General features: G+C 40.6%; 1 protein-coding gene across 1 annotated transcript; it reads right to left on the reverse strand.

Annotated features, from left to right (window-relative positions):
* LOC134749579 (focadhesin) lies at positions 1-25,517 on the reverse strand. The gene is made up of 20 exons (XM_063684578.1): positions 25,137-25,517; positions 24,383-24,586; positions 23,501-23,660; positions 22,554-22,696; positions 20,376-20,527; positions 19,504-20,063; positions 17,673-17,777; positions 16,785-16,903; positions 15,892-16,095; positions 15,400-15,592; positions 12,161-12,254; positions 10,621-10,739; positions 10,081-10,167; positions 9,223-9,326; positions 6,797-6,929; positions 6,038-6,316; positions 5,112-5,311; positions 3,988-4,104; positions 3,138-3,327; positions 1-257 (listed from the first exon to the last, which is right to left on the reverse strand). The coding sequence occupies exons 1-20, from the start codon at positions 25,415-25,417 to the stop codon at positions 132-134; spliced, it is 3,570 nt and encodes a 1,189-aa protein (XP_063540648.1). The 5' UTR covers positions 25,418-25,517; the 3' UTR covers positions 1-131.
* Between the last annotated feature and the right edge of the window lie 80 nt (positions 25,518-25,597).

Consider the following 25,597-nt stretch of genomic DNA (forward strand, 5'->3'; position numbering starts at 1 on the left):
GGTCCATATACGGTGGAACTCTGGTGTGTGTCGTAGAGCTAGGAGCGCCCGCATGCCCGCCTGCGCTAGGCCGGGGTCCGGGTTCGATCCCGGGTGTGACACATTTGTACCGAATATGGCACATTAGGCACTCACAGTCTGGTCCATATGCGGTGGAACTCTGGTGTGTGTCGTAGAGCTAGGAGCGCCCGCTGGCTCGCCTGCGCTAGGCCGGGGTCTGGGCTCGAGTCCCGGGTGTGACACAGCCATTCTAGCATCTGCAACAAAGTATTTATTAAAAAATCTCGATCTAAATCTTTTGGCATTCCTAGTAGTGTACGTTATGGTGATACTACTGTGAACTCAGGGGTTGACATTTGCAATGCGTTTTCTGATTACTTTAAAACAAGTTTTTTGGATCCTGAATCGCATAACTCTTCGAATAGTGGTACTCTCCATGTATGTGCTGATTCTATTGGTGATATAGCTAGTATTTCGGTTGATAATGATTTGGTTACTAAACTCTTACTGAGCCTCGATCCAAGTAAGTCAGCGGGTCCCGATCAAGTGCCAGCCTTGTATTATATTAACTGTGCTAAAACCCTAACCAAACCTGTTTCCTTATTGTTCCGCCGTTCGTTTGCCGAATGTACCGTTCCCGCGATCTGGAAATCGGCTTTTATTACTCCTGTTATAAAGAAAGGTCCTAAAACGGATGTGACTAATTATAGGCCCATTTCCAAATTGTGTATTATAGCTAAATTATTAGAAAAAATAGTCCACATACAGGTTTCATCTGTACTCAAAAATTCCATAGATAACTCTCAACACGGGTTTGTCCAACGTAGGTCAACTGTGTCTAATCTTGCTTTACTTAATGACTTTGTCTCAGAGGCAATGGACAATGGCCGTCAAGTGGATGTAATCTATACTGATTATAGTAAAGCTTTTGATCGAATTGATCATGATATTCTAATATCTAAGCTTTACTTAATTGGTATAAGGGGTGATCTTTAAAGATGGTTCATATCTTATATAAAAAATCGATGCCAGTCGGTGGTGATCAATAATTATATGTCAAGCTGGGTAGCTATACCAAGCGGAGTGCCCCAAGGCTCTTTATTAGGTCCACTTCTATTTAACATATTTATAAATGACATTAGTACCTGTTTCCAGTTTTCAAAATTACTTAGTTTTGCTGATGATATGAAAATTTTTGCTAAAATTGATACGCTTGCCGATACATATGCATTGCATTTCGATCTAAGCCGGCTAGATAGCTATTGTATAAGAAACAAGCTAGATTTAAACCCCTCCAAATGTTTCACTGTAACTTTTTCTCGTAAACGTGACATAATTCCTGCTTCATATTTGTTAAAAGGTGACATTCTACAGCAAGTAGAGAGCATGAGGGATTTAGGTGTTATTCATGACTCCAAGCTTATTTTCAATGACCATATTGACAGTATAGTGGGTAAAGCAGCTAAGTCACTTGGGTTTATAATGCGTAGTTCAGCTTGTTTTACTCGTCCTAAGACCCTTAAAATCCTGTATTGTGCTTATGTAAGGAGCAAGCTGGAATATGCATCTCAGATTTGGAATCCTCAATATCAAATTTATGTTGATAGGATTGAGCGACTACAAACTAAATTCATAAAATTCCTCTGCTTTAAAATGCATGTAAATTATAATTCTGCTAATTATTTTAGGCTGTGTAAAAAACATCACTTAATCCCACTTGTTAAACGCCGGGAAATTGCGGATATTTTGTATTTAATAAACATTATTAAAAGCCATGTTGATTGTCCTAGTTTACTTAGTAAAATCTCTTTCACTGTTCCATCGAGAAGGTTAAGGCACTTAAGTCCCATTAGTACTAACGAGGCTTCCACTAAATATAGAAAAAACAGTTTTTTGTGCAGGGCAGGCAAGACTTTAAATAAAGTTTTGCTTAATTTAGACTTCGATATATTCAATGATAGCATATCTGTAATAAGAAAGAAATTAATTGCATTTTATATGGGTGATACTTCTAGCGCAGGTTCGGGCTCGGCTTACTAAAGTTGTCCTTTATAGGTGTATTTGCTTTTTGTTTTTTTTTATTTATTTTTTGTTTAATCTTTAAAGTTTTGTGCAGTCAGCGGTTGAAGTGCATGGTTACTTTCTGAATGAATTCCATTCCTGTTGTGTCTATGCGGTTTTGCAGCTGGCAGTACACACTAACCTTGGCTTGTGCTGTCGGTACTTGTGTGTTGAACTGAATTTTAGTTATATTTGATTTTTGTATATTTAATTTTTATAAGTGAGAACCTGTAATTGGCTCTGTAATTCTATTGTAGCTTTAAAAATGTTTATAGCTGTTGGTTTTCCATGTATGAAATAAAAATAAAATAAAATAAATTAGTTTCACAGATAAGATATATGTATTTATTGTCAAAACTGAGTAGGTACAGTCGCCAGCAGATATATCGGAGCGGCCAAGGTGCTCAAAATTATCTGAACACGCACTCTAACGCCTTGACAATAGAGGCGTGTTCAGATATTTGTGAGCGCCTCGGCCTGATGGTGAACAACATCAAAACAATGAACTATCTACATACATAAATTATTCATTTAAATTACTAGGTATAGGCATAGAGTAACTTATACTAGAGCGGTACTGTCATAGTAAATTTTGTAACCCCAGTAAATTCACTGCCATCTGTCGACACACTTTAAAACTAAAAATAAATATTTATAAAAATACGATAAAATGTATTTAAATATGGATAAATGATTTTTTTATTTGCATTAATTATTTTTATATGATTTTGACCCATGTTCTTTCACTGGTATGCGTTAAAATTATAAATAACAAACGAAACAGTCAACGCCCTCTATACGAGTGTAGGCCAAAACTAGTGGCGCCATCTGATCGAGAATCAAATTTTCGTGATTTTCGAGGCACGTTTTTTCCTTAGACTGTATCCATCTATTACGGAGTTATATCTATCTTTGGTATAGGTATATTTAATAGTTTGGAAAATTTTGCATGTTCCAAATATGGAACATTGGGTCGTATTGACATTCATCTGTAACATGTTCCTTCTAAACAACGTAACCTAGGCAGCAAGTATATAGCTGATCAATGTTCCAAATTCGGAACATTCGGTATGTACCTGTTTAACATGGTCCCTCCAAGCAGGCCGCGCGCACAACGCGGCCACGGCAGGAGGCATTAGCTCTGTCCTGCTCGCGCGGCTCGAGGCATTGCCTGTCCCGCTCACACATGCCGCGTAACCGCTAAAGGCTGATACACTCAGGGCGAATACGTCGCAGAGATATAGTTTGGAGGATGGGTCTTCGGACCTGAAATATAAAATAAAAAAAAACCTCAACTAATCTGTATCAGGGACACAGCCGCGATGGTTTAAGTGAACCGTGTTGTGGACCGGTCTGGCCTAGTGGGTAGTGACCCTGCCCGTGAAGCCGATGGTCCTGGGTTCGAATCCCGGTAAGGGCATTTATTTGTGTGATGAACACAAATATTTAATTTTGTTCCTGAGTCATGGGTGTTTTCTATGTATATAAGTATGTATTTATCTATATAAGTATGTATATCGGGTCCTAGTATATACCCATAGTACAAACTTTGCTTAGTTTGGGGCTAGGTTGATCTGTGTAAGATGTCCCCTAATATTTTATTTTCTTTATTTATTTATTCATTTATTAAATGAGAAGACAGAAAGCCCCAAGCATCCGTAAAAGGCCTACACGCGAGGCCTAAGACCTAGCAGCGGGAGGTTGGTACTAAAATAGCTAGTATCAATATAAAGTGTTTGAAAGTATTTATACATGTATACTAGACTCTAAAATGGGCCGGGCACGTATGTCGCAGAGTTGAAAGAAGGTGGCGCAAGCGTGTCCTAGCGTGTAGGCCTCGTTCTAAACGACCAGCAGATCACAGACCTCCAACTAGATGAGAAGATGACATTAAAAATACTCTGAGGAAGAAGAGACTAGACTCACTGTGTGAAGGCGACCTGCGTCCGCGCCATGAGCTGCAGCAGCCAGTCGCGCGACTCGTCGTCCGATCGTGCCGCTTGTAGCGCCCCACACATGCAGCGCAGCGAATATTCTTGTTCACTGCAAGTTACATAAAATCATGTTCACATAGAATGGTAATGTATTATTGGAATGGTAATGGTAATGGTAATGGTAATGTATGAATTTTCTCAAATGATTTTTAGGCCTCAGACCCTAATCCGTTAAACAAAAGCTTTTGTTTCTTTTATGGAGAGGCGCCTTAGTCGCGTGCCTAGCGCGTGCCAAAGCAACCATGTCCTTAAAAAGAAACTATCGTCATATTAAGGTTCAAATTTATGTAACAGCTCATTCTGAGATAACGAGTTTGGGTAATGAAGGGTGATTGGTTGCCTGTGTGGCCTCAGAATGAGCTGTTACATAAATTTGAACCATATAAATAAGACAGTAAAATTTATTTTTAAACGAGTTTGTTTCCGTTCAGTCAGTAGCGGTAGCATTGGTAACCGCTGAACAAAAGAAACAAAGGCTTTTGTTTAACCGATTAGGGTGTGAGCCGTAAAAATCATTTGAGAAAATTCATACTATACGTTGACTTTATTGATCAGAAACTAGTTTTGGGCAATGAAAAGAGCACATATTAGGCTATCGTACATGTTTTAACACATTTATAAATGTTCATATAGCTTCTATAGCCAAGTGATATTTTTATTTCCTGAAAATAATATCGCTACCTATATGCAAAAAAAAACGATAAATGTTCACGCCAAAAAGGCTGCCGCCATTTATGTGACGTCATAGCAGTGCAGTAAAAAGACACGTTAAATGTGCAATGCACACTGTTCGCCGCTATTACTAACACTTGTTTCTGCTATAGTGACGTCACTCACGAGAAGAAATGGTGGTCGGCGTTTTCGATCACGTGACACACAGATAATAAAACTACGATTACAATTTTGAAATTGAAAATAAATCTCAAATATTTATAACAAAAAAATATTAATTCGTCTTATGGCAAAAACTAAAAACTATATAAATAACTAATATACTGTCGTAATTTAACTTTGAAAGATGAAACTCCCCTATTCTGATTCTAAGTAAAAACTCACGTGATTTCCCCTGCCTGTGCGTCAATGATCTCGTTAAGCCACACGAGCGAATTCGCGCCCTGCTCGGCGAGCCGGCCGCGAACGTTCGCCGCGCGGCGCAGCGCGCTCGCGCTCACCTCCCACCAGCTGGAGGGGGAGGTCATGCGCTCTAGATATTTGCTGGAGAGAGCGCAACATGCAGAGGCGAATGACGGCCATGCCTACGAAAAAAATAAAAAAATCGGGTAGGTTTTATTATCATGGAAATAAGCGACAATGGTTTGCGTGACAGCTGTTACAGGCCTAAAGCCGAGTTCCACGTAGGGCCTAAGGCCCGGAGCGTCAGGGAGAGGGACTTCAGAGGGCCTACCGCGAACACCAAAGTTCGCAAATTGTGGGTATCTTTCTCATTTATAAGAGTGACAGAGAAAGATGCCCGCAATTTGCGAACTTCGATGACCGGGGGAGGCCCTCTGCACGCGAGGCCGAAGGCCGAGCTGCGGTAAGTTAGTGCTTAAACACAGAATGGTTTTCAAAGACGTTTCACGTAAAAAAAGAGTGTGGAGAGAACGCTATAAAATTAGAATCTTTCAATTACTAAACGCAAAAAATACGGGCTACCGCCTTCCCCAACAACTAAACACGAAGCAAATGCGTGAAAAACTTTTTACACTTAAAATTATGCGTCTTTCCTATAGAAATCATAATAATTCTAAATTGACTAAAGCCAAATTTTCTTAATGTTTTTCCTTTTTTTTTAACTTGCTGAAAGTTTTAAAAAAATGTATCCGAATCTTACCTACATCTTTGTAATGTCCACAGAAAAGGCGCCGGTTTTACCGAACGTTTTTGACCAAACTATTAATTGATCATTTAACTTATTTCCACCATTAAATTCCTAGAAAAAATATCAAAACAAAATAATTCAAAACGTAACTTCCACTTACCACATTATCATCCTTAATAATACTATAATAATTCTCCACAAACTGCGACAACAGAGTCCTATTGGCATCATGTATCTTATCGCACTCCAAACAGGCTTTCATCCACTCCATCTGCTTAGCGAAAAGCGACTCTGTGTCGGTATTTTTAGAGTTCTTTTTGTGTAGAGAGTCCTGGTAGGCCTCGTGGAGGCAGCGCTCGAGGGGGGAACGGAGGGTGTTGGGGGGCGTGTTGCGGCATAGGATTGGGAGCAGCTCGAAAAGTTCTAGGACTTCGGATTCCTGAAAAATAGTGAGATTAGTTGGACACCTAGGTATATTCACATATAGTTTGTTAAAGGACTGTCTCATTTCAAACATAGACAGAGAGAATCACACTATTTTTGTCTTACACTAGTATTAGCACCCAAAAGAAAAGGATGAGTATAGTTTTTTTGTTCTTATTTACTGACAATTTGGTTTACCAACTATAAGCGCGAATAATTTCCTACATTGATCCTATTTTAATGGCTAATTTATTGTCTCAAGTATAGGGTGGGCCAATGATAAATGCATTTTAACGAAGAAGTCAATACGAAAAGAGAATTTATCACTGGCCCACCCTATATTAAGAAATTAGATAGATTAGATATTGAACAAGTTCAGAGTTAATGTCACATCACAAATATTGGAATATTTGGAATCAAACTCGAAAGTCACAATTTTTTTCTCAATTTTCTTTGGAACTACCCCGATTACGGAATAGTCCCCGTATAATCTTACCTCTATATGACCCTCTTCAACCTCTTTAAGATACACCTCTACAACTCTCCTACCAGAAGCCCCCACGCACCTCGCGGCAAGCCGGAGCGCCCCGGCCTTCCACGCGCGCCCTCTGGCGGACGCGCCGTGCAACCTAAACACCGTAAATAAAGTCTATCATTGACCGAGCGAAGCGAAATCCTCCGTTTCAATTTGGGCAAAATGTTTTCTTATCATAAGTCCTGATGTTCCCCTCTACAGGGGCCGATTGACTAACTTGTAATTGTAACTAATAATATCTCAGTTTCTTTCCAATGCCTTTGATTAGAAAGCGACTTTCGCTAATATTATTAGACACAAGTTGTTATGCTATCGGCCCCTGGCAGGCGTGTCTCACTGCGCGATTTCGTCGCGTCGCTACAAGTGCCTGCGGCCGCCTCAATTTTGAGGTTTTGCCATAGTAATTGCCGCACACCGCTATGGAACGCACGCCTGCACGCGCTTGCGCCTCCTTGCGCGTAGTAGTCGCGTCTTGTTAGGGAGTCAATCTTCTGTCTAATCTCTATAGTGTTAATTTTATGAATTGCAATTCATGAGCTTGTTTACTCAAAGAGTCTCAAGAATACAATACCATGGAGTGGAAAACCACAAATTAGGATAACTACCTCGTAGTAAAAGCAGATTATAACCGCCTTTAAATGTTAGTATAGATTAACGACTCTATTTTTAAAACAATAGACTACAAAATACACTAACTAAATAACTGATATTATCTTTTAAGACCATTCTAACCCCATTCAACAAGGAATAAGGTTTAAAATTCAATATACATGCAATGCACCTCACTTTTTTTAAGTTACTGGTTGGCGCCTACGAGAACAAAAGCAGATAATAGTATTGTAATAATACAATGCCATTGTTAGTACAGGTAAGTGAATGAGCCCAGTTAAAATGATTTAAACTATACTATTATATATTTTTTGCCTCTGGTCGCATTTTCAACCGATTCTCGTATAGTGACAAATTCGATAATTATATGTAGCTTTTGGAGCTGTTTTAATATACTAACGTTCACGGGAGTTCGCGAGATCTATAGCTAGTATAGCTCATAGAGCAAATAGTTTTGTTTGTAGCATTTTGTGTATGTAAAGCCAAAGTGAATATAATAGGATAGAGCGGTACTGTCATAGTAAATTTTGTAACCACAGTAAATTCACTGCCATCTATCGATACACTTTAAAACTAAAAATGAAGATTTATAAAAATACTATAAAATGTATTTAAATATGGATAAATGATTTTTTTTATTTGCATTAATTATTTTATATGATTTTGACCCATGTTCTTTAACTGATATGTGTTAAAGTTGTTAAATAACAAACGAAACCGTCAACGCCCTCTATACGAGAGTAGGCCAAAAGTAATGGCGCCCTCTAATCGAGAATCAAATTTTCGTGATTTTCGAGGCAAGTTTTTTCCTTAGACTGTATCCATCTATTACGGAGTTATATCTATCTTTGGTAAAGCGTAAACGTTTGGGTTTGGGTTCCGCAGCGCACTCTGTTGAAAGAATGATGTTGACGAAAAGTCTAAGCGGCTAACACAATGGATGAAACTGAGACCTGCTTCAAAATAACTCGATTTTCATTCAATAAATGGCGCCACGGAACACTAACCGTAAGTAAGTATAACCTCATACCGCCCAATGTACATTACGATGTACACTCTGTTTCAATAGAATTTCAACTCTCATAACATAACAAACAAAGTAGCATTTCTTTTGACTCATAAAATATTCCATCAAATGAAATTGAACCCAATTAAAAATGCAACTGAATTCAAACTTTCCTAGTCATTATTTTGTATTGTGAGCGGCACGAGGTTCTAAAATCTGCTGCGTTAGTGTCGCCATCTGGCAATGAGGGCTAACGCGTATGAATTCGCCGCTAGGGGCGCTAGTGTAGATGGTGGTCTTTTCCATAGTTCGAAATGTCAAATGTCACTTGTCACTTCAATGACTGACAGCTGTTCCTTAGTCTTATGGACCACCATCAACAGAGGCGCCAACTGGTGAGCAAAAAAACGATATAGCGTGAATATTGGAGGCACGTGAGTTTGTATAAATATTGTAGACATAGACATAGACATAATTTATTGGTAATAAGATATTACAGGTCACAATTTTTTAATTTATTTCTACACACCACCTATTTTTTTTTTTGTGAATCTCCTTATTTTATATGTGGTATTTTCTATGAAAAGGGACCTTATTGTCGATGGCGCTTACGCCATTATTAACGATGCTCCGATATAAATACAATGCCGCGCGACGCTGTGCGGAATAAGCGCCATCGACAATAAGGTCCCTTTTCATAGAAAATGCCCCATATTTAATTCGTCCGTACCATACCATGGACGCATTAAACTAAGACTATTACATTACTTACCAAGACAGTTCCAATGGAGGCAGAGGGCGCGGGTACTCCGATGATAGCACTGAGAGAATAGCCAAAAGAACTGGTTCAGGGAAATCGTATGAAGGATTTGTTGCCTGTGTGAAAAAAGAACCATGATTATCTATTATTATTTATATTTTTTGACGACTGGTCTGGCCTAGTGGGTAGTGACCTTGCCTGTGAAGCCGATAGTCCTGGGTTCGAATCCCGGTAAGGGCTATTTGTGTGATGAGCACAGATATTTGTTCCTGAGTCTTGGGTGTTTTCTATGTATTTATGTATTTGTATATTATATATATCGTTGTCTGAGTTGTTCTTGAGCTTACTGTGGGACTTAGTCAATCTGTGTAAAAACGTCCTATAATATTTATTTATTTATTTCCAAACTTAAAAATGCCATCTTGTAGAAGCCATTGGGTAAGGTAAGGTTAGATTAGTGACCCTACAAAAATTAAATTTTGAGAAAAAACGCGTTCGCTCAAATGAGAATTTCGGGATTTTAATAATCGGAATTAAAATTTTCGGAGATGAGATACGTAACCGTCGGTAGCCCATATATATTGTAAATAATAATATATAACAATAAATATAAGGGGACATCTTACACAGAACAACCTAGCCCTAAACTAAGCAAAGCTTGTACTATGGGTGCTAGGCGACGATATACACACTTATATATATAAATACATACTTATATACATAGAAAACACCCATGACTCAGGAACAAAATCTTTGTGTTATCTCACTAATAAATGTCCTTACCGGGATTTGAACCCAGGACCATCGGCTACACAGGCAGGGTCACTACCCACTAGGCCAGACCGGTCGTCAATTTTCCTTGGTGTGTACCTGTTTCCGGAAGCAGTCGAGTAGCCCACGAACGACGCTGTGCGGCGGCAGATACTCTGCGGTTGTCGGCTCAGCGCGGTTTGCCACCTGGTAATATTAAATTCAAAATTTGACAGATTATTATAAACAACTTTGGGAACAAATCAAATTATATTATTAAATATTTTGATTTGTGTTTTATAAGAAACACAAATCCGCCGCGCGTCAGCCGCGATAGCTAAAGACGCCGGTTCGTATCCGGCCTTCACCACTGGAGGGCTTCGTCACTTTTTCTTGAATATATGACATCTATTACAGTTTATAGATTATTATAAACTAAAATCCGGGCAAGTGCGAGACGGACTCGCGCTTTCGCTCTATTAAACTATCGTGAGACATATTAACTTAACTAACTTAGCGGTTTCACTCACGTATTTTTAGTCACTCGCGCGACATGTTTCGGAGAGCCTAGGTCTCCATCACTCACACACGCGTGAGTGACTAAAACTACGTGGGTATCATATCAATATAAATTTCAAAGTAATTTGAATACAAAATAACCTGATAAACGCCGCTCCGGTACCCGCGCACTTCCCGCTCGATCAGTTTGCTCGCCAACAGGACGACGCTCGGTAACGCTGCTTGATTCGTGTACTTGAACACCTCTGGCCAGATCTCACCTGCAAATTACACACGTTTTTTTATTATTATAAACTGTTCGGCGATTGGCCCTAGTCACACCTGATGGAAAGTGAAGACAGGGCCTAAGATGGAGCTCACCGCTTCAGTAACAGCCTATTCACATAAAGAGACCGAGATCATATTGATCAGGGAATACAGATGGCGGGAGCGCATTCCATTCCTTAGCCGTCCGTACCAAAAAGGAGGAGGCAAAACGTTTCGTCCGAACGAATGGAACGAGGACCACGAACGGGTGCATTCGCTGGAGTTTGCGAGAGAGGGGCTGCGATCCTCGCTCCAGGTCGTATTAGGTTCAGCAGGTATCCATTGCAGTTCAGCGGGGAAACACAGCGGGAATAATGGGGACCTTTGAGCCAGGTACGATCCAGGGCGGATTATTTTAGATTTAATTCTAATATTAATTATTGAAATTGTATATTATTTTTATGTTTTAGAATTAATTGCTATTTTTTATTTCTTAGTTTTTAGGTATTTATTATTAATGTTATTTGTACTTAAAAAACAGGAATCAAAAATATTTCATAAAATAATTTGATTAGTTCCATACATCCTCGCCGTCGAGTCGCTTGCCTATCGGTGTTCTATCGGATACATTTCGGGGAGTGCGCACAGGAACTGCACGACCTGATCCCACCTTCCCCTTTCCATCATCGGACATCCAGGCGCGGGGAGCGAATGCACCCGTTCGTGGTCCACATTCCATTCGTTCGGACGAAACGTTTTGCCTCCTCCTTTTTGGTACGGACGGCTAAGGAATGGAATGCGCTCCCGCCATCTGTATTCCCTGATCAATATGACCTCGGTCTCTTTAAAACAAGAGTGAATAGGCTGTTACTGAACCGGTGAGCTCCATCTTAGGCCCTGTCTTCACTTTCCATCAGGTGTGACTAGGGCCAATCGCCGATCAGTTTATAATATAAAAAAAAAAACAGTTGCCATGTTTAAGCATTTTAAGTCAAAAATGTCAGTTCCGAAGGAAGTAGCGCCTTCATTTTTTTTTTCTACAATTTCTTGTCGGACTATACAGGCTTTTATTAACTTGCTACCTATGTATGTATCTATGTACGGGTCAAATCTTGCAAGTTAAATTTGACCCACTCCCCGACTTCCAATGAAGCTAAAAATTTGCATACATATGTAAGTCGGGTGACAATGCAATATTATGGTACCATCGAGCTGATCTGATGATGGAGACAGGAGGTCGCCATTGGAATTGTGATAAAACAACAAAACCTAATTGTGTTTTGAGGTTTTTATTCTCTCTATGAGTATTAGTTGCCTGTGGAAAGAAAAGCAGTCAAGGATAAAAGCTTGTACCAAAAATGTTTTTTTTTTTCAAAAAAAATATTTTATGATGGATTACCTACTGTCTACTGTTGACTCATAAAAATGTGCTTACACGGTATGTAGTCCAGAACGTCTTCAGGATTTCTGGCCGCATCAGCCGGGGTCTTGCAGTAAGAGGCTGGCAGTTTCACCGTCCGTCTGTATATCTGCGAACAATATATAAACCCAGAATGAAAAACGTCACCAAAATATCTTGTAGAGACCTCGTGTACATACATGTATTCGCTTTTTGCATTACTTTGTGTATGTGGAGTGCTGGTGGTTATGAGACACATTAGTTAGGCAGGATACTTGAGAACGGCAATTTAAAAAAACCGGCCAAGTGCGAGTCGGACTCGCGCACCGAGAATTCCGTACTTTTTAGTATTTGTTGTTATAGCGGCAACAGAAATACATAATCTGTGAAAATTTCAACTCTCTAGCTATCACGGTTCATGAGATACAGCCTGGTGACAGTGTTGACAGATAGACGGACAGCGGAGTCTTAGTAATAGGGTCCCGTTTTTACCCTTTGGGTACGGAACCTTAAAAAAAACGAAGTGGAGGCCCTTATTGCACATGTAATTTTATTGGTCATAGAGATAAAGTTTTTCATAGAGATAAGGTCCATGGGGGGAAGAGCGTCCTCAAAGTAGAACCCAGTTGCGTTGGGACGACGACATCAAGAAGTCTGCGGGGAAACAGTGGCTCCAAGTCGCACAGAACCGCGACGAATGGCGCAAAAAGAAGGAGGCCTACACCCAAAGAGTAGAAAAAGGCTAAAGAGAGAGAGAGAGAGAGAGAGAGATAAACTTAATGATATGGGTAAATATTAATATAGTTGTAACGACTTTTTTACAAAAGGTGTAATATTGTAAGTACCTAAGCTAAGCTTGTAGTCCTCAAGGCGATAATGTGACGGGGCCAAACAGGCAGCACTTACAACAGTGGGTTTGTAACGTTGGACTAGAAGTCTCTATAGATATAAAGGTGTAATACTGTAAGTACAGGAATGTATTTAAGCTTGTAATCCTCAAGCCTACAGTTTGACAGGGCCATACAGGCGGCACCTACGACAGTAGGGTGGCTTTCGGCTACGAGTCGTAGTTCGCGTTATAAAGATGGTGTTTTATTGTAATGTACCTCAGGTATGCCTTTAAGCTTATATTCCTCAAGCTTGTATTGTACAGGGCCAAACAGGCAGCACTTATAACATTGGGTTGGTGGCTTTCATCTACGATTTTCCATAGTTCGCGCGTCGCCTCAGATATAAGGGCGTCGTAATGTTGTAAAAAGATGTATACATACTTCAGGTATGTCTTTAAGCTTGTAGTCCTCAAGCTTATAGTTTGACAGGGCCAGACAGGCAGCACCTACGACAGCAGGTTGGTGACTTTCGGCTACGAGTCTCCATAGTTCGCGCGCCGCCTCGGATATAAGGGTGTCGTAATGTTGTAAAAAGATGTGATACATACCTCAGGTATGTCTTTAAGCCTGTAATCCTCAAGCTTATAGTTTGACAGGGCCAGACAGGCAGCACCTACGACAGCAGGTTGGTGACTTTCGGCTACGAGTCTCCATAGTTCGCGCGCCGCCTCGGATATAAGGGTGTCGTAATGTTGTAAAAAGATGTGATACATACCTCAGGTATGTCTTTAAGCTTGTAATCCTCAAGCTTATAGTTTGACAGGGCCAGACAGGCAGCACCTACGACAGCAGGTTGGTGACTTTCGGCTACGAGTCTCCATATTTCGCGCGCCGCCTCGGATATAAGGGTGTCGTAATGTTGTAAAAAGATGTGATACATACCTCGGGTATGTCTTTAAGCTTGTAATCCTCAAGCTTATAGTTTGACAGGGCCAGACAGGCAGCACCTACGACAGCAGGTTGGTGACTTTCGGCTACGAGTCTCCATATTTCGCGTGCCGCCTCGGATATAAGGGTGTCGTAATGTTGTAAAAAGATGTGATACATACCTCGGGTATGTCTTTAAGCTTGTAATCCTCAAGCTTATAGTTTGACAGGGCCAGACAGGCAGCACCTACGACAGCAGGTTGGTGACTTTCGGCTACGAGTCTCCATATTTCGCGTGCCGCCTCGGATATAAGGGTGTCGTAATGTTGTAAAAAGATGTGATACATACCTCGGGTATGTCTTTAAGCTTGTAATCCTCAAGCTTATAGTTTGACAGGGCCAGACAGGCAGCACCTACGACAGCAGGTTGGTGACTTTCGGCTACGAGTCTCCATATTTCGCGTGCCGCCTCGGATATAAGGGTGTCGTAATGTTGTAAAAAGATGTGATACATACCTCGGGTATGTCTTTAAGCTTGTAATCCTCAAGCTTATAGTTTGACAGGGCCAGACAGGCAGCACCTACGACAGCAGGTTGGTGACTTTCGGCTACGAGTCTCCATATTTCGCGTGCCGCCTCGGATATAAGGGTGTCGTAATGTTGTAAAAAGATGTGATACATACCTCGGGTATGTCTTTAAGCTTGTAATCCTCAAGCTTATAGTTTGACAGGGCCAGATAGGCAGCACCTACGACAGCAGGTTGGTGACTTTCGGCTACGAGTCTCCATATTTCGCGCGCCGCCTCGGATATAAGGGTGTCGTAATGTTGTAAAAAGATGTGATACATACCTCAGGTATGTCTTTAAGCTTGTAATCCTCAAGCTTATAGTTTGACAGGGCCAGATAGGCAGCACCTACGACAGCAGGTTGGTGACTTTCGGCTACGAGTCTCCATATTTCGCGCGCCGCCTCGGATATAAGGGTGTCGTAATGTTGTAAAAAGATGTGATACATACCTCAGGTATGTCTTTAAGCTTGTAATCCTCAAGCTTATAGTTTGACAGGGCCAGACAGGCAGCACCTACGACAGCAGGTTGGTGACTTTCGGCTACGAGTCTCCATAGTTCGCGCGCCGCCTCGGATATGAGGGCGTCGTAATGTTGTAAAAAGATGTGATACATACCTCAGGTATGTCTTTAAGCTTGTAATCCTCAAGCTTATAGTTTGACAGGGCCAGACAGGCAGCACCTACGACAGTTGGTTGATGGCTTTCGGCTACGAGTCTCCATAGTTCGCGCGCCGCCTCGGATATAAGGGTGTCGTAATGTTGTAAAAAGATGTGATACATACCTCAGGTATGTCTTTAAGCTTGTAATCCTCAAGCTTATAGTTTGACAGGGCCAGACAGGCAGCACCTACAACAGCAGGTTGGTGACTTTCGGCTACGAGTCTCCATAGTTCGCGCGCCGCCTCGGATATAAGGGTGTCGTAATGTTGTAAAAAGATGTGATACATACCTCAGGTATGTCTTTAAGCTTGTAATCCTCAAGCTTATAGTTTGACAGGGCCAGACAGGCAGCACCTACAACAGCAGGTTGGTGACTTTCGGCTACGAGTCTCCATAGTTCGCGCGCCGCCTCGGATATGAGGGCGTCGTACTCTGGAGTGGATGCTCGGAGGCCGGGGATTTCGGATAGGAGTTCGCATAGTCTGAAATAAAATAAAATAAAATTTGGTAACCTGTCTGGGGGCATTCCACGAGAATGTCCTTTACGAAATGCATTTGCCTTGTATGGCAGCTTATTCAATAAAATCCGTGAAGCTCGAGAATATAAGTCATAAAATATTAACCGTAATATCATATTAGTCATGAATTATTAGGTATTATATTATTATAGTTTACAAATAAAAATTACAATTTAAAATAAAAATTCAATTACAACTCAATAAAATAAAAATTCAATGACAAATAAAAATTACAAAGTTTTACATATTGGCTAAGTACTCACGCGACCTGAACCTGTGTCCTTGTATCAGGTCTCAGTTTGTGTTTGAGCGCCTGCCACGCGCTAGGTGGCGCCACGGCCGCCCCTCGCCATAAAGCAGCCAGTGCTGCCAATGCTGCCGCTGCTGCTAAAGCGCTGCTTTTGTCGGTACAGCGGTTTAGAGTCGATGAGATCACGGAGACCAACTCTAAGCCGTGGGATGATGCCCTGGACAATAATATCATTTCATATAAAATGCATAAAAGTAAAAACCCCCGGAACTGGATTTAAAACCTTTCCGATATATTACTTAATGCGGTAGAGAATTTGTACTTTATTTTTTCTCCTCTCATGGCGACCCTGCCATTATTAAATGAACCTTTCCTAGCCAATCGTAAACCTTGTTGCAAAGTCACAAGGTCTATGTTGGTCCATAATCTCACATATCCGCTTGACCGCTATAGCCCTAGGACTGCTGGGAGTTTCCATTAGCAATCTTCAATAACTAATTACCCACCTGGGTGGGTAATTAGTTATTGAAGATTGGGTCTGGACCCAGAACCGAAGAGTGTGGCGAAGATTGACGAGAGCCAACCCCAAATGAAATGGGATGTGGCTAGGCAAAGAGAGAGAAACATCAATAACTAATTAAAGAGTCTAATAATTCATATTCATCCGGTAAAGATATTTATGAGAGCAAAAGTTTTTTATACCACATCTTAATTGTGAGTTCCGGTAATTGGCTCTGTATCTCTATTTAAGTTAATATATTGCCATTTCATTAGCTGTTAGATCTCCTTAAATAAATAAAACTCGATCTAGCCAAATTTTTTCTCTTCTCATGACGACCCTGACAAGACTAAACGAACCATTGTTGTTGAACCTTATTTAAAAAGACATAAGGTTTATGTTAGTACCTGATCTCGCAGATCCGCTTGACCGCTAGAGCCCTCGCTATTTCCACCTCCCACTTGAGATCGTCAGGTCTGCAGGTGGTTTCCACCAGCAGTTCCTTTAGGTACGGGAAACAGCGCGACTGAAATAGAAACAATGCTTTACATAAAATTCAAAACTAAATTGAGCTTATATCGGCTTTAAGTTTTGTTAATTAATGGAACTGCAACGCTTCGGGCAAGATACGAACTTGCAACAATCTAACCAACTAAGCTACCGAAACTTACTAAATCCGTGTGAATTTTTCCATTCATTTCTTTTTTGTTTACCTTGGGGAGGCGCATAGCTATATCTACCGTAAGAACACTCCATCCACGGCACTGGAGTCCCGAGTTATCTTACGGCCCGGCCACGACATCACGCGGCGGCGGCAGCGACAAGCGGCGGCCATATGTTGGAGCGAGACACAGCGATCGGACCTTTCGTTCCCACCTATGGTTGTCGCCGCCGCCGTCGCCGGTCGGGTAATGTCGTGGCCGGGCCGTTACCCGAAGCGTGGGATTTTCGTTTAATTAAAAAAAATGTAATGTCGCTCGCATACGTATTAGTTGGTATAAATTAGTTTTGCGATGAAAAATTTAAAATTTGTGTATTTCACTAGACTTAGTGTCGGTTGCACTAAACCGTCAGTCAGCGTTTTACCGTTCGCTAAATTTTATTGTATGGAAAGTTCTCTGCTGCTTGACGTTAATCAGTCTGTTAATTGTGGTTTGTGCAACTGGCCCTTATATTGACCGGGATATAGACCGTGATTACCTTTTGTATTATTTATGAGCTCCCGATGAAACCCCCGGTGAAACTAACCGTGAATCATTCAAAACTCTAATGTGTGTATTTGATGCTGAATTTACCTGTGTTTCAGCCAAGCTAGTGTAAAGCATGATGAGGAGCGACGTTGGCACTCCCTTGCTCGCCTTAAGCTTGTTTAGTATAGATACTATAGTTGGCACGTTTTCCTAAAAAAAAAAGTGATATTTTCTATAAAAAGGGACCTTATTGTCGATGGCGCTTACGCCATTATAAACAATGCTCCGAAATAAATACAATGCCGCGCGACGCTGTGCGGCGTAAGCGCCATCGACAATAAGGTCCGTTTCATGGAAAATGCCCTAAATGAGATCAAAGGCGCATAGGCTAGATGTAGATTTAGTGTGGGGACACCCGGCCGGAAATAGTATAGAATAGAAACACTTTATTGACAAACAAAGATGACATTTATACAAGAACATTGTTCCAACAGTTACCCGATATGGGCGTAAGCGGGCAGTCGATCGCTTGTTTCATTCATTCAGCCCAATAGGGGATATTATTGCAATGTTCTACCACCAGAGTGCAGCACTAGCCTTTTTAATAAACCATAGAGTAGCTTATACATACTGTACCTTTAACAGGTTTTTAACAAGTTTTCAGAGATAATAAAATATGACATTGATGCATCAAGCCGGTTTGTTTACAGAGGACCTACCGGGAAACGCGAATCCGAAATTTCGCTATCTGCCCCTTTATCGCTCGAATATGCAAGTGACAGAGATGTCAGATAACGAAATTTCGATTCACTTGTTTCGCGATAGACCCTTAGATTGTGGTAGTGGCGCCCCCTACGCAGAGTTTCGCGTAATATCCCTTATTCCCTAGATGGATGTACTCGTATATGTAGTATGGGAACATTGGGCCGAAAATAGGTGATGGGCTGTGCTGTCAATCGCTTGTTTCTGGCGGCATTCTATTCACCTTAAATCTTCTTGTTCTCCTGTAGAAGAGCAGGACATGGTCGGCAGGAGCTTAGCTCAGAGGATGCATTAACACCAGTTAATCACACTTACATCACAAAGGCTGTGACTTCAGGCAAACTATGCGTTCCTAGAATTAATAGCTACTACGGGGATAGAACCCTTAGGAAAAGAATACCATATTTGCTTAATAGTTTGCCCGAAGCCATGAGATGTGAAAATAGGAAGTCTAAATTTAAATCTATGTTAAAAATACACTACCTCAATATTTTGTAGTAATTGCAGTACTATAAAATTTAGCTAAGTACATATGTAACTAGAGACTGATGACCCCACAGTCAACCTCATTATTGAGTTTTGCGGGGCTATGATTATTGTATGAATACTCTGTATTTTTTATTAAATAAAAAAAATAAAAAAAATTAAAAAAAATAAAAAAACAGATAGCGCTAGATGGCGCTAAAGTGAAACTTATCTCAGTGACAGATAAATTAAGAGGAAAGGGAACAACCGCTTCTCCATACGAACATAGTCCTCATTTTCCTCTCTGGATATTAACATTTTAGAAAACATCTTTACATTTGATGTATATTAACCGATGTACGATTGTCATCTATGCTACGGCCTCAGATATGATTTATAAACCGGCCAAGCGCGAGTCGGACTCGCGCACGAAGGGTTCCGTACCATTACGAAAAATAAACAGCAAAAAAATCACGTTTGTTGTATGGCAGCCCCATTTAAATATTTTTATTATTCTGTTTTTAGTATTTGTTGTTATAGCGGCAACAGAAATACATCATCTGTGAAAATTTCAACTATCTAGCCATCACGGTTCATGAGATACAGCCTGGTGACAGACGGACAGCGGAGTCTTATTAATAGGGTCCCGTTTTTACACTTTGGGTACGGAACCCTAAAAAGGAAACCTTTTTGCCAAACTGTCTCTTACCTTCGTCTTCGCCATCAATGGCAAAGCCTTCAAACACTCCAACTTGACCCTCGGCGAAACATCATTCGCTATCTTATACAACAGCACCGGCAACAACTGCACCGAAACCTCCTTCCTACCATCCACCAACCCCACCACAATCTTCAACGCCTTTAAAACTATATCCTCATACCAATCTTGTCTATTCTCCAAAATTAATCCAAAGAAAAACGGCGATAATTCTATTTTCAAATCTTCGCCCACAGATCCGAAAGAATCAAGCCACGCGTTCATTTTTACCGCGTCATCTCTCAAGCGCTCCCAAGTCTCATGGATTTTAAAAATAATAAACAACTGGCGATCAGTATTAAGTAAATGTTGGAACGTCTGGTTCGCTCTTAAATTTGTAAGATATAGCCTAGAATCTTGTTTAGTGTTTTGGTGAGTTTCTAGAATTTTCGATGCGGTTTTTAAGGCTGAGGCGGTGAGGTGCGAAGGTAGGTGCAGCCATTGGAGGGATAATGACACGAATGTGCTTAGGGATAAGGTTGAAACTTCGTATTTGCTTATTATGTTGAGACCTGAAAAATATAATTAAATATTAAGAAATAAAATTTTATACATTCAGATATCTCTATGGTTAGAAATTCCTTCGTCACTAAACTTGTAAACTAAAAGACAAACGAGAGAGATAAATAGATAGAGAGGGAGAGCACAAGTTACAGAACTCCTAAACTCATAGAGAGAGAAAGAGAGATAAATAGATAGAGGAAGAGCACAAGTTGCAGTGCTCCTATACTCACAGAGAGAGAAAGAGAGATAAATAGATAGAGGGAGAGCACAAGTTACAGAACTCCTATACTCATAGAGAGAAAGAGAGAGACTATACTCACACAAGTTGCAGAGCGAGTGCAGGTGTAGCGCAGAACTGCGAGGCAAGTCGCGTGCTAGTAAAGTCACGGTGAGGCCGGCACATGCGCGTAGCCCCGGCGAGTCCGTTGCGAAGCTCCGCTCTATTACAGTGTAGCATGCTCGAGGGTCACGGCTAAAATAAAACTCGCGATTTTTACTCATTATTATTCACAACGACGGGACTTAATCGCGTAATAGTACATTTCGATGCTAATGCGGAAAGTATATTCGAGATATCTGCAAAAAGCTCTAGTTCGCGAAAACCAACTTTCCGCACGCTAAACAGCCACGAAAAGTAGCACTGTATTTAAATAGTTATTTACGATACAAGTGCGGAAAAGAGGAAATTTGAAACGAGTGGCGATAAATTAAAACACGACCGCAGGGAGTGTTTTAAATCGACACGAGTTGCGAATTACCTATTCGCACGTGTATCGTACAACGTTTTACAGTACATATGGCCCTTTAAACTTTCCACATATGCACGAAAAGTGCTCTTTACGCACTAGTGCGAGAAAGTAGCACCATATGTACTGTAAAATAAGTTTTAAATTTACCTCTTTACGTAACGTTAAAACTTATTTTACGCGATTAAGTCCCGTCGTTGTGAAAGTAATAAGGTAAGAAATTATTTTAAAAATACTAATAACGAGACGCAACTATTTTTTATTTATTAGGAATGCTTACTGCCTAATATGTGCCATTTTCAACCAAAAGGGTACTTATTGTCGCTTGTCAGTAAGGCGCTATTTCCATATAGCTTCAATTAGAAATCAACCTTATCAACAAGCGACAATGTGGTACCTTTTGGTTGAAAACGTCACATATACTTAAATAGGTTAATAGACTTATCTACTAAATGTAAATTACAAGCTTCCACATATATAATGCTAAATAAAATAAAAATTAAAGTCTTGAAATTGACTAAAATTTGAAAAAAAACGAAACGGTTATATGAAACGTTAAATTTGAGCGTTGTCCTTTGTATTAATAGTGTAAGTGAAGTAGTTAACAATATGTGACGTTTTCAAGTAAAACGTACCACATTGTCGCTCACCATAAGGACGTAATTTGCTAGTATCTTTATACGAATGACCTGTCAGAGCGTCCTTATGGCAAGCGACAAAGTGGTACCTTTTGCTTAAAAACGACACATATTGTCAAAATTGCTGATTTAACAGTAGTCGACAAATCTGTAAAGAACATACTTACACACATTCATATCGAGGTTCAACTACCCAATCATTGGCCCTTTAGAATACGGTCATTAGCCCCTATTTTTTATGGAAAAATGAATTAAAATAAGATTGTTGTAGCCACTCATTGTAGGAGGGTCTTTAGAATATATTATTTATTTATTGAAAAATTGGATCAGGCAACTAACAAATATATTACCCATTAGCAACCAGCTCGTTGGCGACTCTAGCTAGCAGATGCAGCAGCGCCGTCAAGTGATTATTCCGCTGCTGATAGATGGCGTTGTCAGCGACGACAGAGTACGCCGAAAACGCGCTCGCCACCAATTGTGGATTGTTGATACTTGTTCTAATTATTGACGTATGCTGTAAGTTACCCATTAGCAACCAGCTCGTTGGCGACTCTAGCTAGCAGATGCAGCAGCGCCGTCACGTGATTATTCCGCTGCTGATAGATGGCGTTGTCAGCGACAGCGGAGTACGCCGAAAACGCGCACTCTACCAATTGTGGATTGTTGATACTTGTTCTAATTATTGACGTATGCTGTAAGTTACCCATTAGCAACCAGCTCGTTGGCGACTCTAGCTAGCAGATGCAGCAGCGCCGTCACGTGATTATTCCGCTGCTGATAGATGGCGTTGTCAGCGACAGCGGAGTACGCCGAAAACGCGCACTCTACCAATTGTGGATTGTTGATACTTGTTCTAATTATTGACGTATGCTGTAAGTTACCTATTAGCAACCAGCTCGTTGGCGACTCTAGCTAGCAGGATACAGCAGCGCCATCAAGTGATTATTCCGCTGCTGATAGATGGCGTTGTCAGCGACGGCGGAGTACGCCGAAAACGCGCTCGCCACCAATTGTGGATTGTTGATACTTGTTCTAGTTATTGAGGTATGCTGTAAGACTTGTAATTTCTTTTTTTTTTTAATAAACAGTTTAAATTTTTTTTTTTACTTACCCATTAGCAACAAGCTCGTTGGCGACTCTAGCTAGTAGTGGCAGCAGCGCCATCACGTGATTATGCCGCTGCAGATAGATGGCGTTGTCAGCGACGGCGGAGTACGCTGAAAACGCGCTCTCCACCAATTTCGGATTGTTGATCTGTTGAGCATTGATAATTAATTGTAAATGAATAATGAATGGAATTAAAAAAATGACTAAGCAATAATACTTTGCATCTTCGAGTTCAACTGTAACATTGATTTCGGAAATTATTCATAAATTGTACCTGCTCCTGTTTTAACCTCGTAAGGCCCACCATACAAAGTTTCCCTATTTTTAATTTGAACTTTGTTGTATAGAAAATTAGGGTGACTTTCGTTTGTTTTAGAAAACATTGAAACAAAAGAAATGCTACTTAATTCAGTTAGTGTAAGGTTCAAAATAGATTGAAACAGAGTGTACATTGTAATGCACATTGGGCCTTACGAGGTTAAAAGCAAGGCAATTGTGTCACTAAAATAAAACTGCCTATTTGTCGACATCCCATACGAATTTTAAATTGCGCACCTTTTTCTAATGACAAAGTGGTTAGGAATTAACTTGAGGACCTACCGCGTAAAACTAAAATCTGTTTTTTTTAAGAACGCCATATGACTTTGACCCATGTTCTTTCACTGATGTGTTAAAATTAAATATCAAATGGTGTCGCCAACGACATCTACACGGGTATAGACCAAAGGTGTGGCGCCATATATTTGAGCATAACTTTTTCTTCATTTCCGAGGCACGTTTTTTCCTTAGACTACTTATCTGGCTGGCACGGCTGAGGAATGTTAGGAATGTCATGAGACAGTAGTGTCATTTTGGCGCGGCGCACACCCCCCCACTTCCTTGACCTCCGAATGCACGGAATTGGCGCGCGGACAGTAAGTACATATATCTTTGGCATAAGTAAGTACCTACCTGTTGACAACTGATACAGGCCAACAGCAAGTCATTCTGTGCCTGTGAGTTCTGCAGGCTCAGCAACAGCTGCCAGGGACGAAGTGAACACTGCCGCTGAGGATTGCAGGTCAGCCATAGGAAGACTGGCCGGAGCAGTTCCAGGCTGTTTGATGATACCCTGCAAAAGAGAATCTTATTAGACAGTTTTATTTTATTCATTGAAGTCCACATCACATGGCCCTCAGAGGACATCCACCGCTGATAATAATTTTGTTTTTCCAGTAAAAAAAAATCGAATTTAAACTGTTGTGAGACATTTAAATAATTTCACGGTTTAGACACTTGTTTTAGTCACTCGCGCGACATGCTGCCCCAACCGGCTCTCTCGGCGCGCGCGCAGCGGCAGTACGCAATACACGGTCGTCGTGAACGCTTCTCGCACTATTAGTGCTTAAGAAAGGAAACCTAGGCTCTCCGAAACATGTCGCGCGAGTGACTAAAACAAGTGTCTAAACCGTGAAATTATAAAAAAAAAATATTCCTACTTTTGAACTCTGACATACAAAACTGAACCTGCACCATCCTGCACTCAAGTGGATCAACAATCTTGTTTATTTCATCCTGTATATCCATGACCACTTATGAATCCTTGTTTTTTTTTAAACTATTCAAACACTTCGTTTCTTTTGTAGTAACTACTTCTCAGCATGCTTTATAATAGACTGCCATCTTGCTGCCGCCCTAGCCCCGGGCGTATTGGGCCATAGGGCAAACCGCCACTAGGCGGTCTTGTCGCAAAAAAGCGATCTCTTCCAGACAACCTATGGGTAGCAGGAAAGTTACAATTTTGAATGGGTAGTGCCAGAGGCTAAATGGTTAATTTTTACAAAAAAACCTTACACATAATCCGGATGTGTGCACAGCGCATGCATCTGAGTGAGCACATCATCTTCTGCATCCTTGTTCTTCTCCATAACACTGATGAATGGGTGCTGCGGGGAGCGCAGGCTGAACTGGCAGTGGTATGGCTGTCCGGGCACCAGCCGGGAGCGGAGGTCCAGGATTAGGAGGCCAGCCATTGTTGAGATTATGGCTGAGTAGTTACTGAAATGTTATGTTTGTAAGTGTCAGTGCGAGATGATAAATAAAAAAAAACCTTAAATAGTCAAACTTTTTCAGACCCTTCCAGACATCTCTTTCAAATTTCCACAATTAAAACAACTAACAAAATGAACACTAATAGACCTAATAGTAAAAAAAAACAAGTGCAGTGATATACATGCATCAGCTTTCAGCTGCTAGTGTATTAAACAATATAATAATAATTATTATAGGAATTATTATTGCCGTGTTTGCATCTATAGTTTGGCCAGGGACTGTCTCATTTGAAGCCTAGACAGAGAGAATCATACTGTCTTTGTCTTACTCTAGTACTAGCACTCAAAAGAAAGGGATGACTATAGTTTCTTTGTTCTTGTTTACTGACCAATTTGGTTTTCCAGACTACATTCTGCTATTGAGTTGGAATTTGGATGGCTGACCAGACTAATGTCTTACAAACACATTCGAAATAACATAAATAAAAAATATATAAATTGTAAATTAAAAAAATATGCATTGTAAATTTAAAAAATATGTTAAAAAAAGTGCTTACCGTGCGCTCGGAAGTAAGGTTACTACAGTGGACATCGTATGTGCAATTTCCAAAACACCGAGTTCCACAAGAGCCAACAGCCCCTGACACGCCGTCAGGCTGACCAGGCTCTGCTTTGATGAGCATTTCTCCCTCAAAAACTTTAGTTCCTCGTTCTCCAACACGAACTTTTGACGCTCCGCAGGTTTATACTTGGATTTTATCGTACTGATCAACTTGTCGATGGCGTTCACTATCAAAACACTGTTGTTAGTGTTCAGCTTGTATTCTATTTCATCCATAGTGAACAGGTAATTTGTTTAACGAGAAATTATACACGTCAAAAGTGCAAAATTTGCCGCAATTGGCCGCAATGATGAGTTTACCGGGGCCCAAAGAGCATATAATCACTACGCCGGGGCCAACAGCTGTTGATGACAATGATGACATTGACAGCTTGTTCCAGACACAAGAAATGTAAT

Source organism: Cydia strobilella, chromosome 18 (genome assembly GCF_947568885.1).
Source record: "Cydia strobilella chromosome 18, ilCydStro3.1, whole genome shotgun sequence".
Classification (NCBI taxonomy): domain Eukaryota; kingdom Metazoa; phylum Arthropoda; class Insecta; order Lepidoptera; family Tortricidae; genus Cydia; species Cydia strobilella.

Bases quoted from the DNA above. Each gene is read 5' to 3' on its own strand.
- LOC134749579 (XM_063684578.1), bottom strand. From the start codon at position 25,417: ATGGATGAAATAGAATACAAGCTGAACACTAACAACAGTGTTTTGATA. The intron at 23,661-24,382 runs GTAAGGTTTTTT...TCTCTTTTGCAG, and splicing joins TGCACACATCCGGATTATGT to GGTATCATCAAACAGCCTGG. The intron at 258-3,137 runs GTACATACCGAA...ACTTTGTTGCAG, and splicing joins GGAGGGACCATGTTAAACAG to ATGCTAGAATGGCTGTGTCA.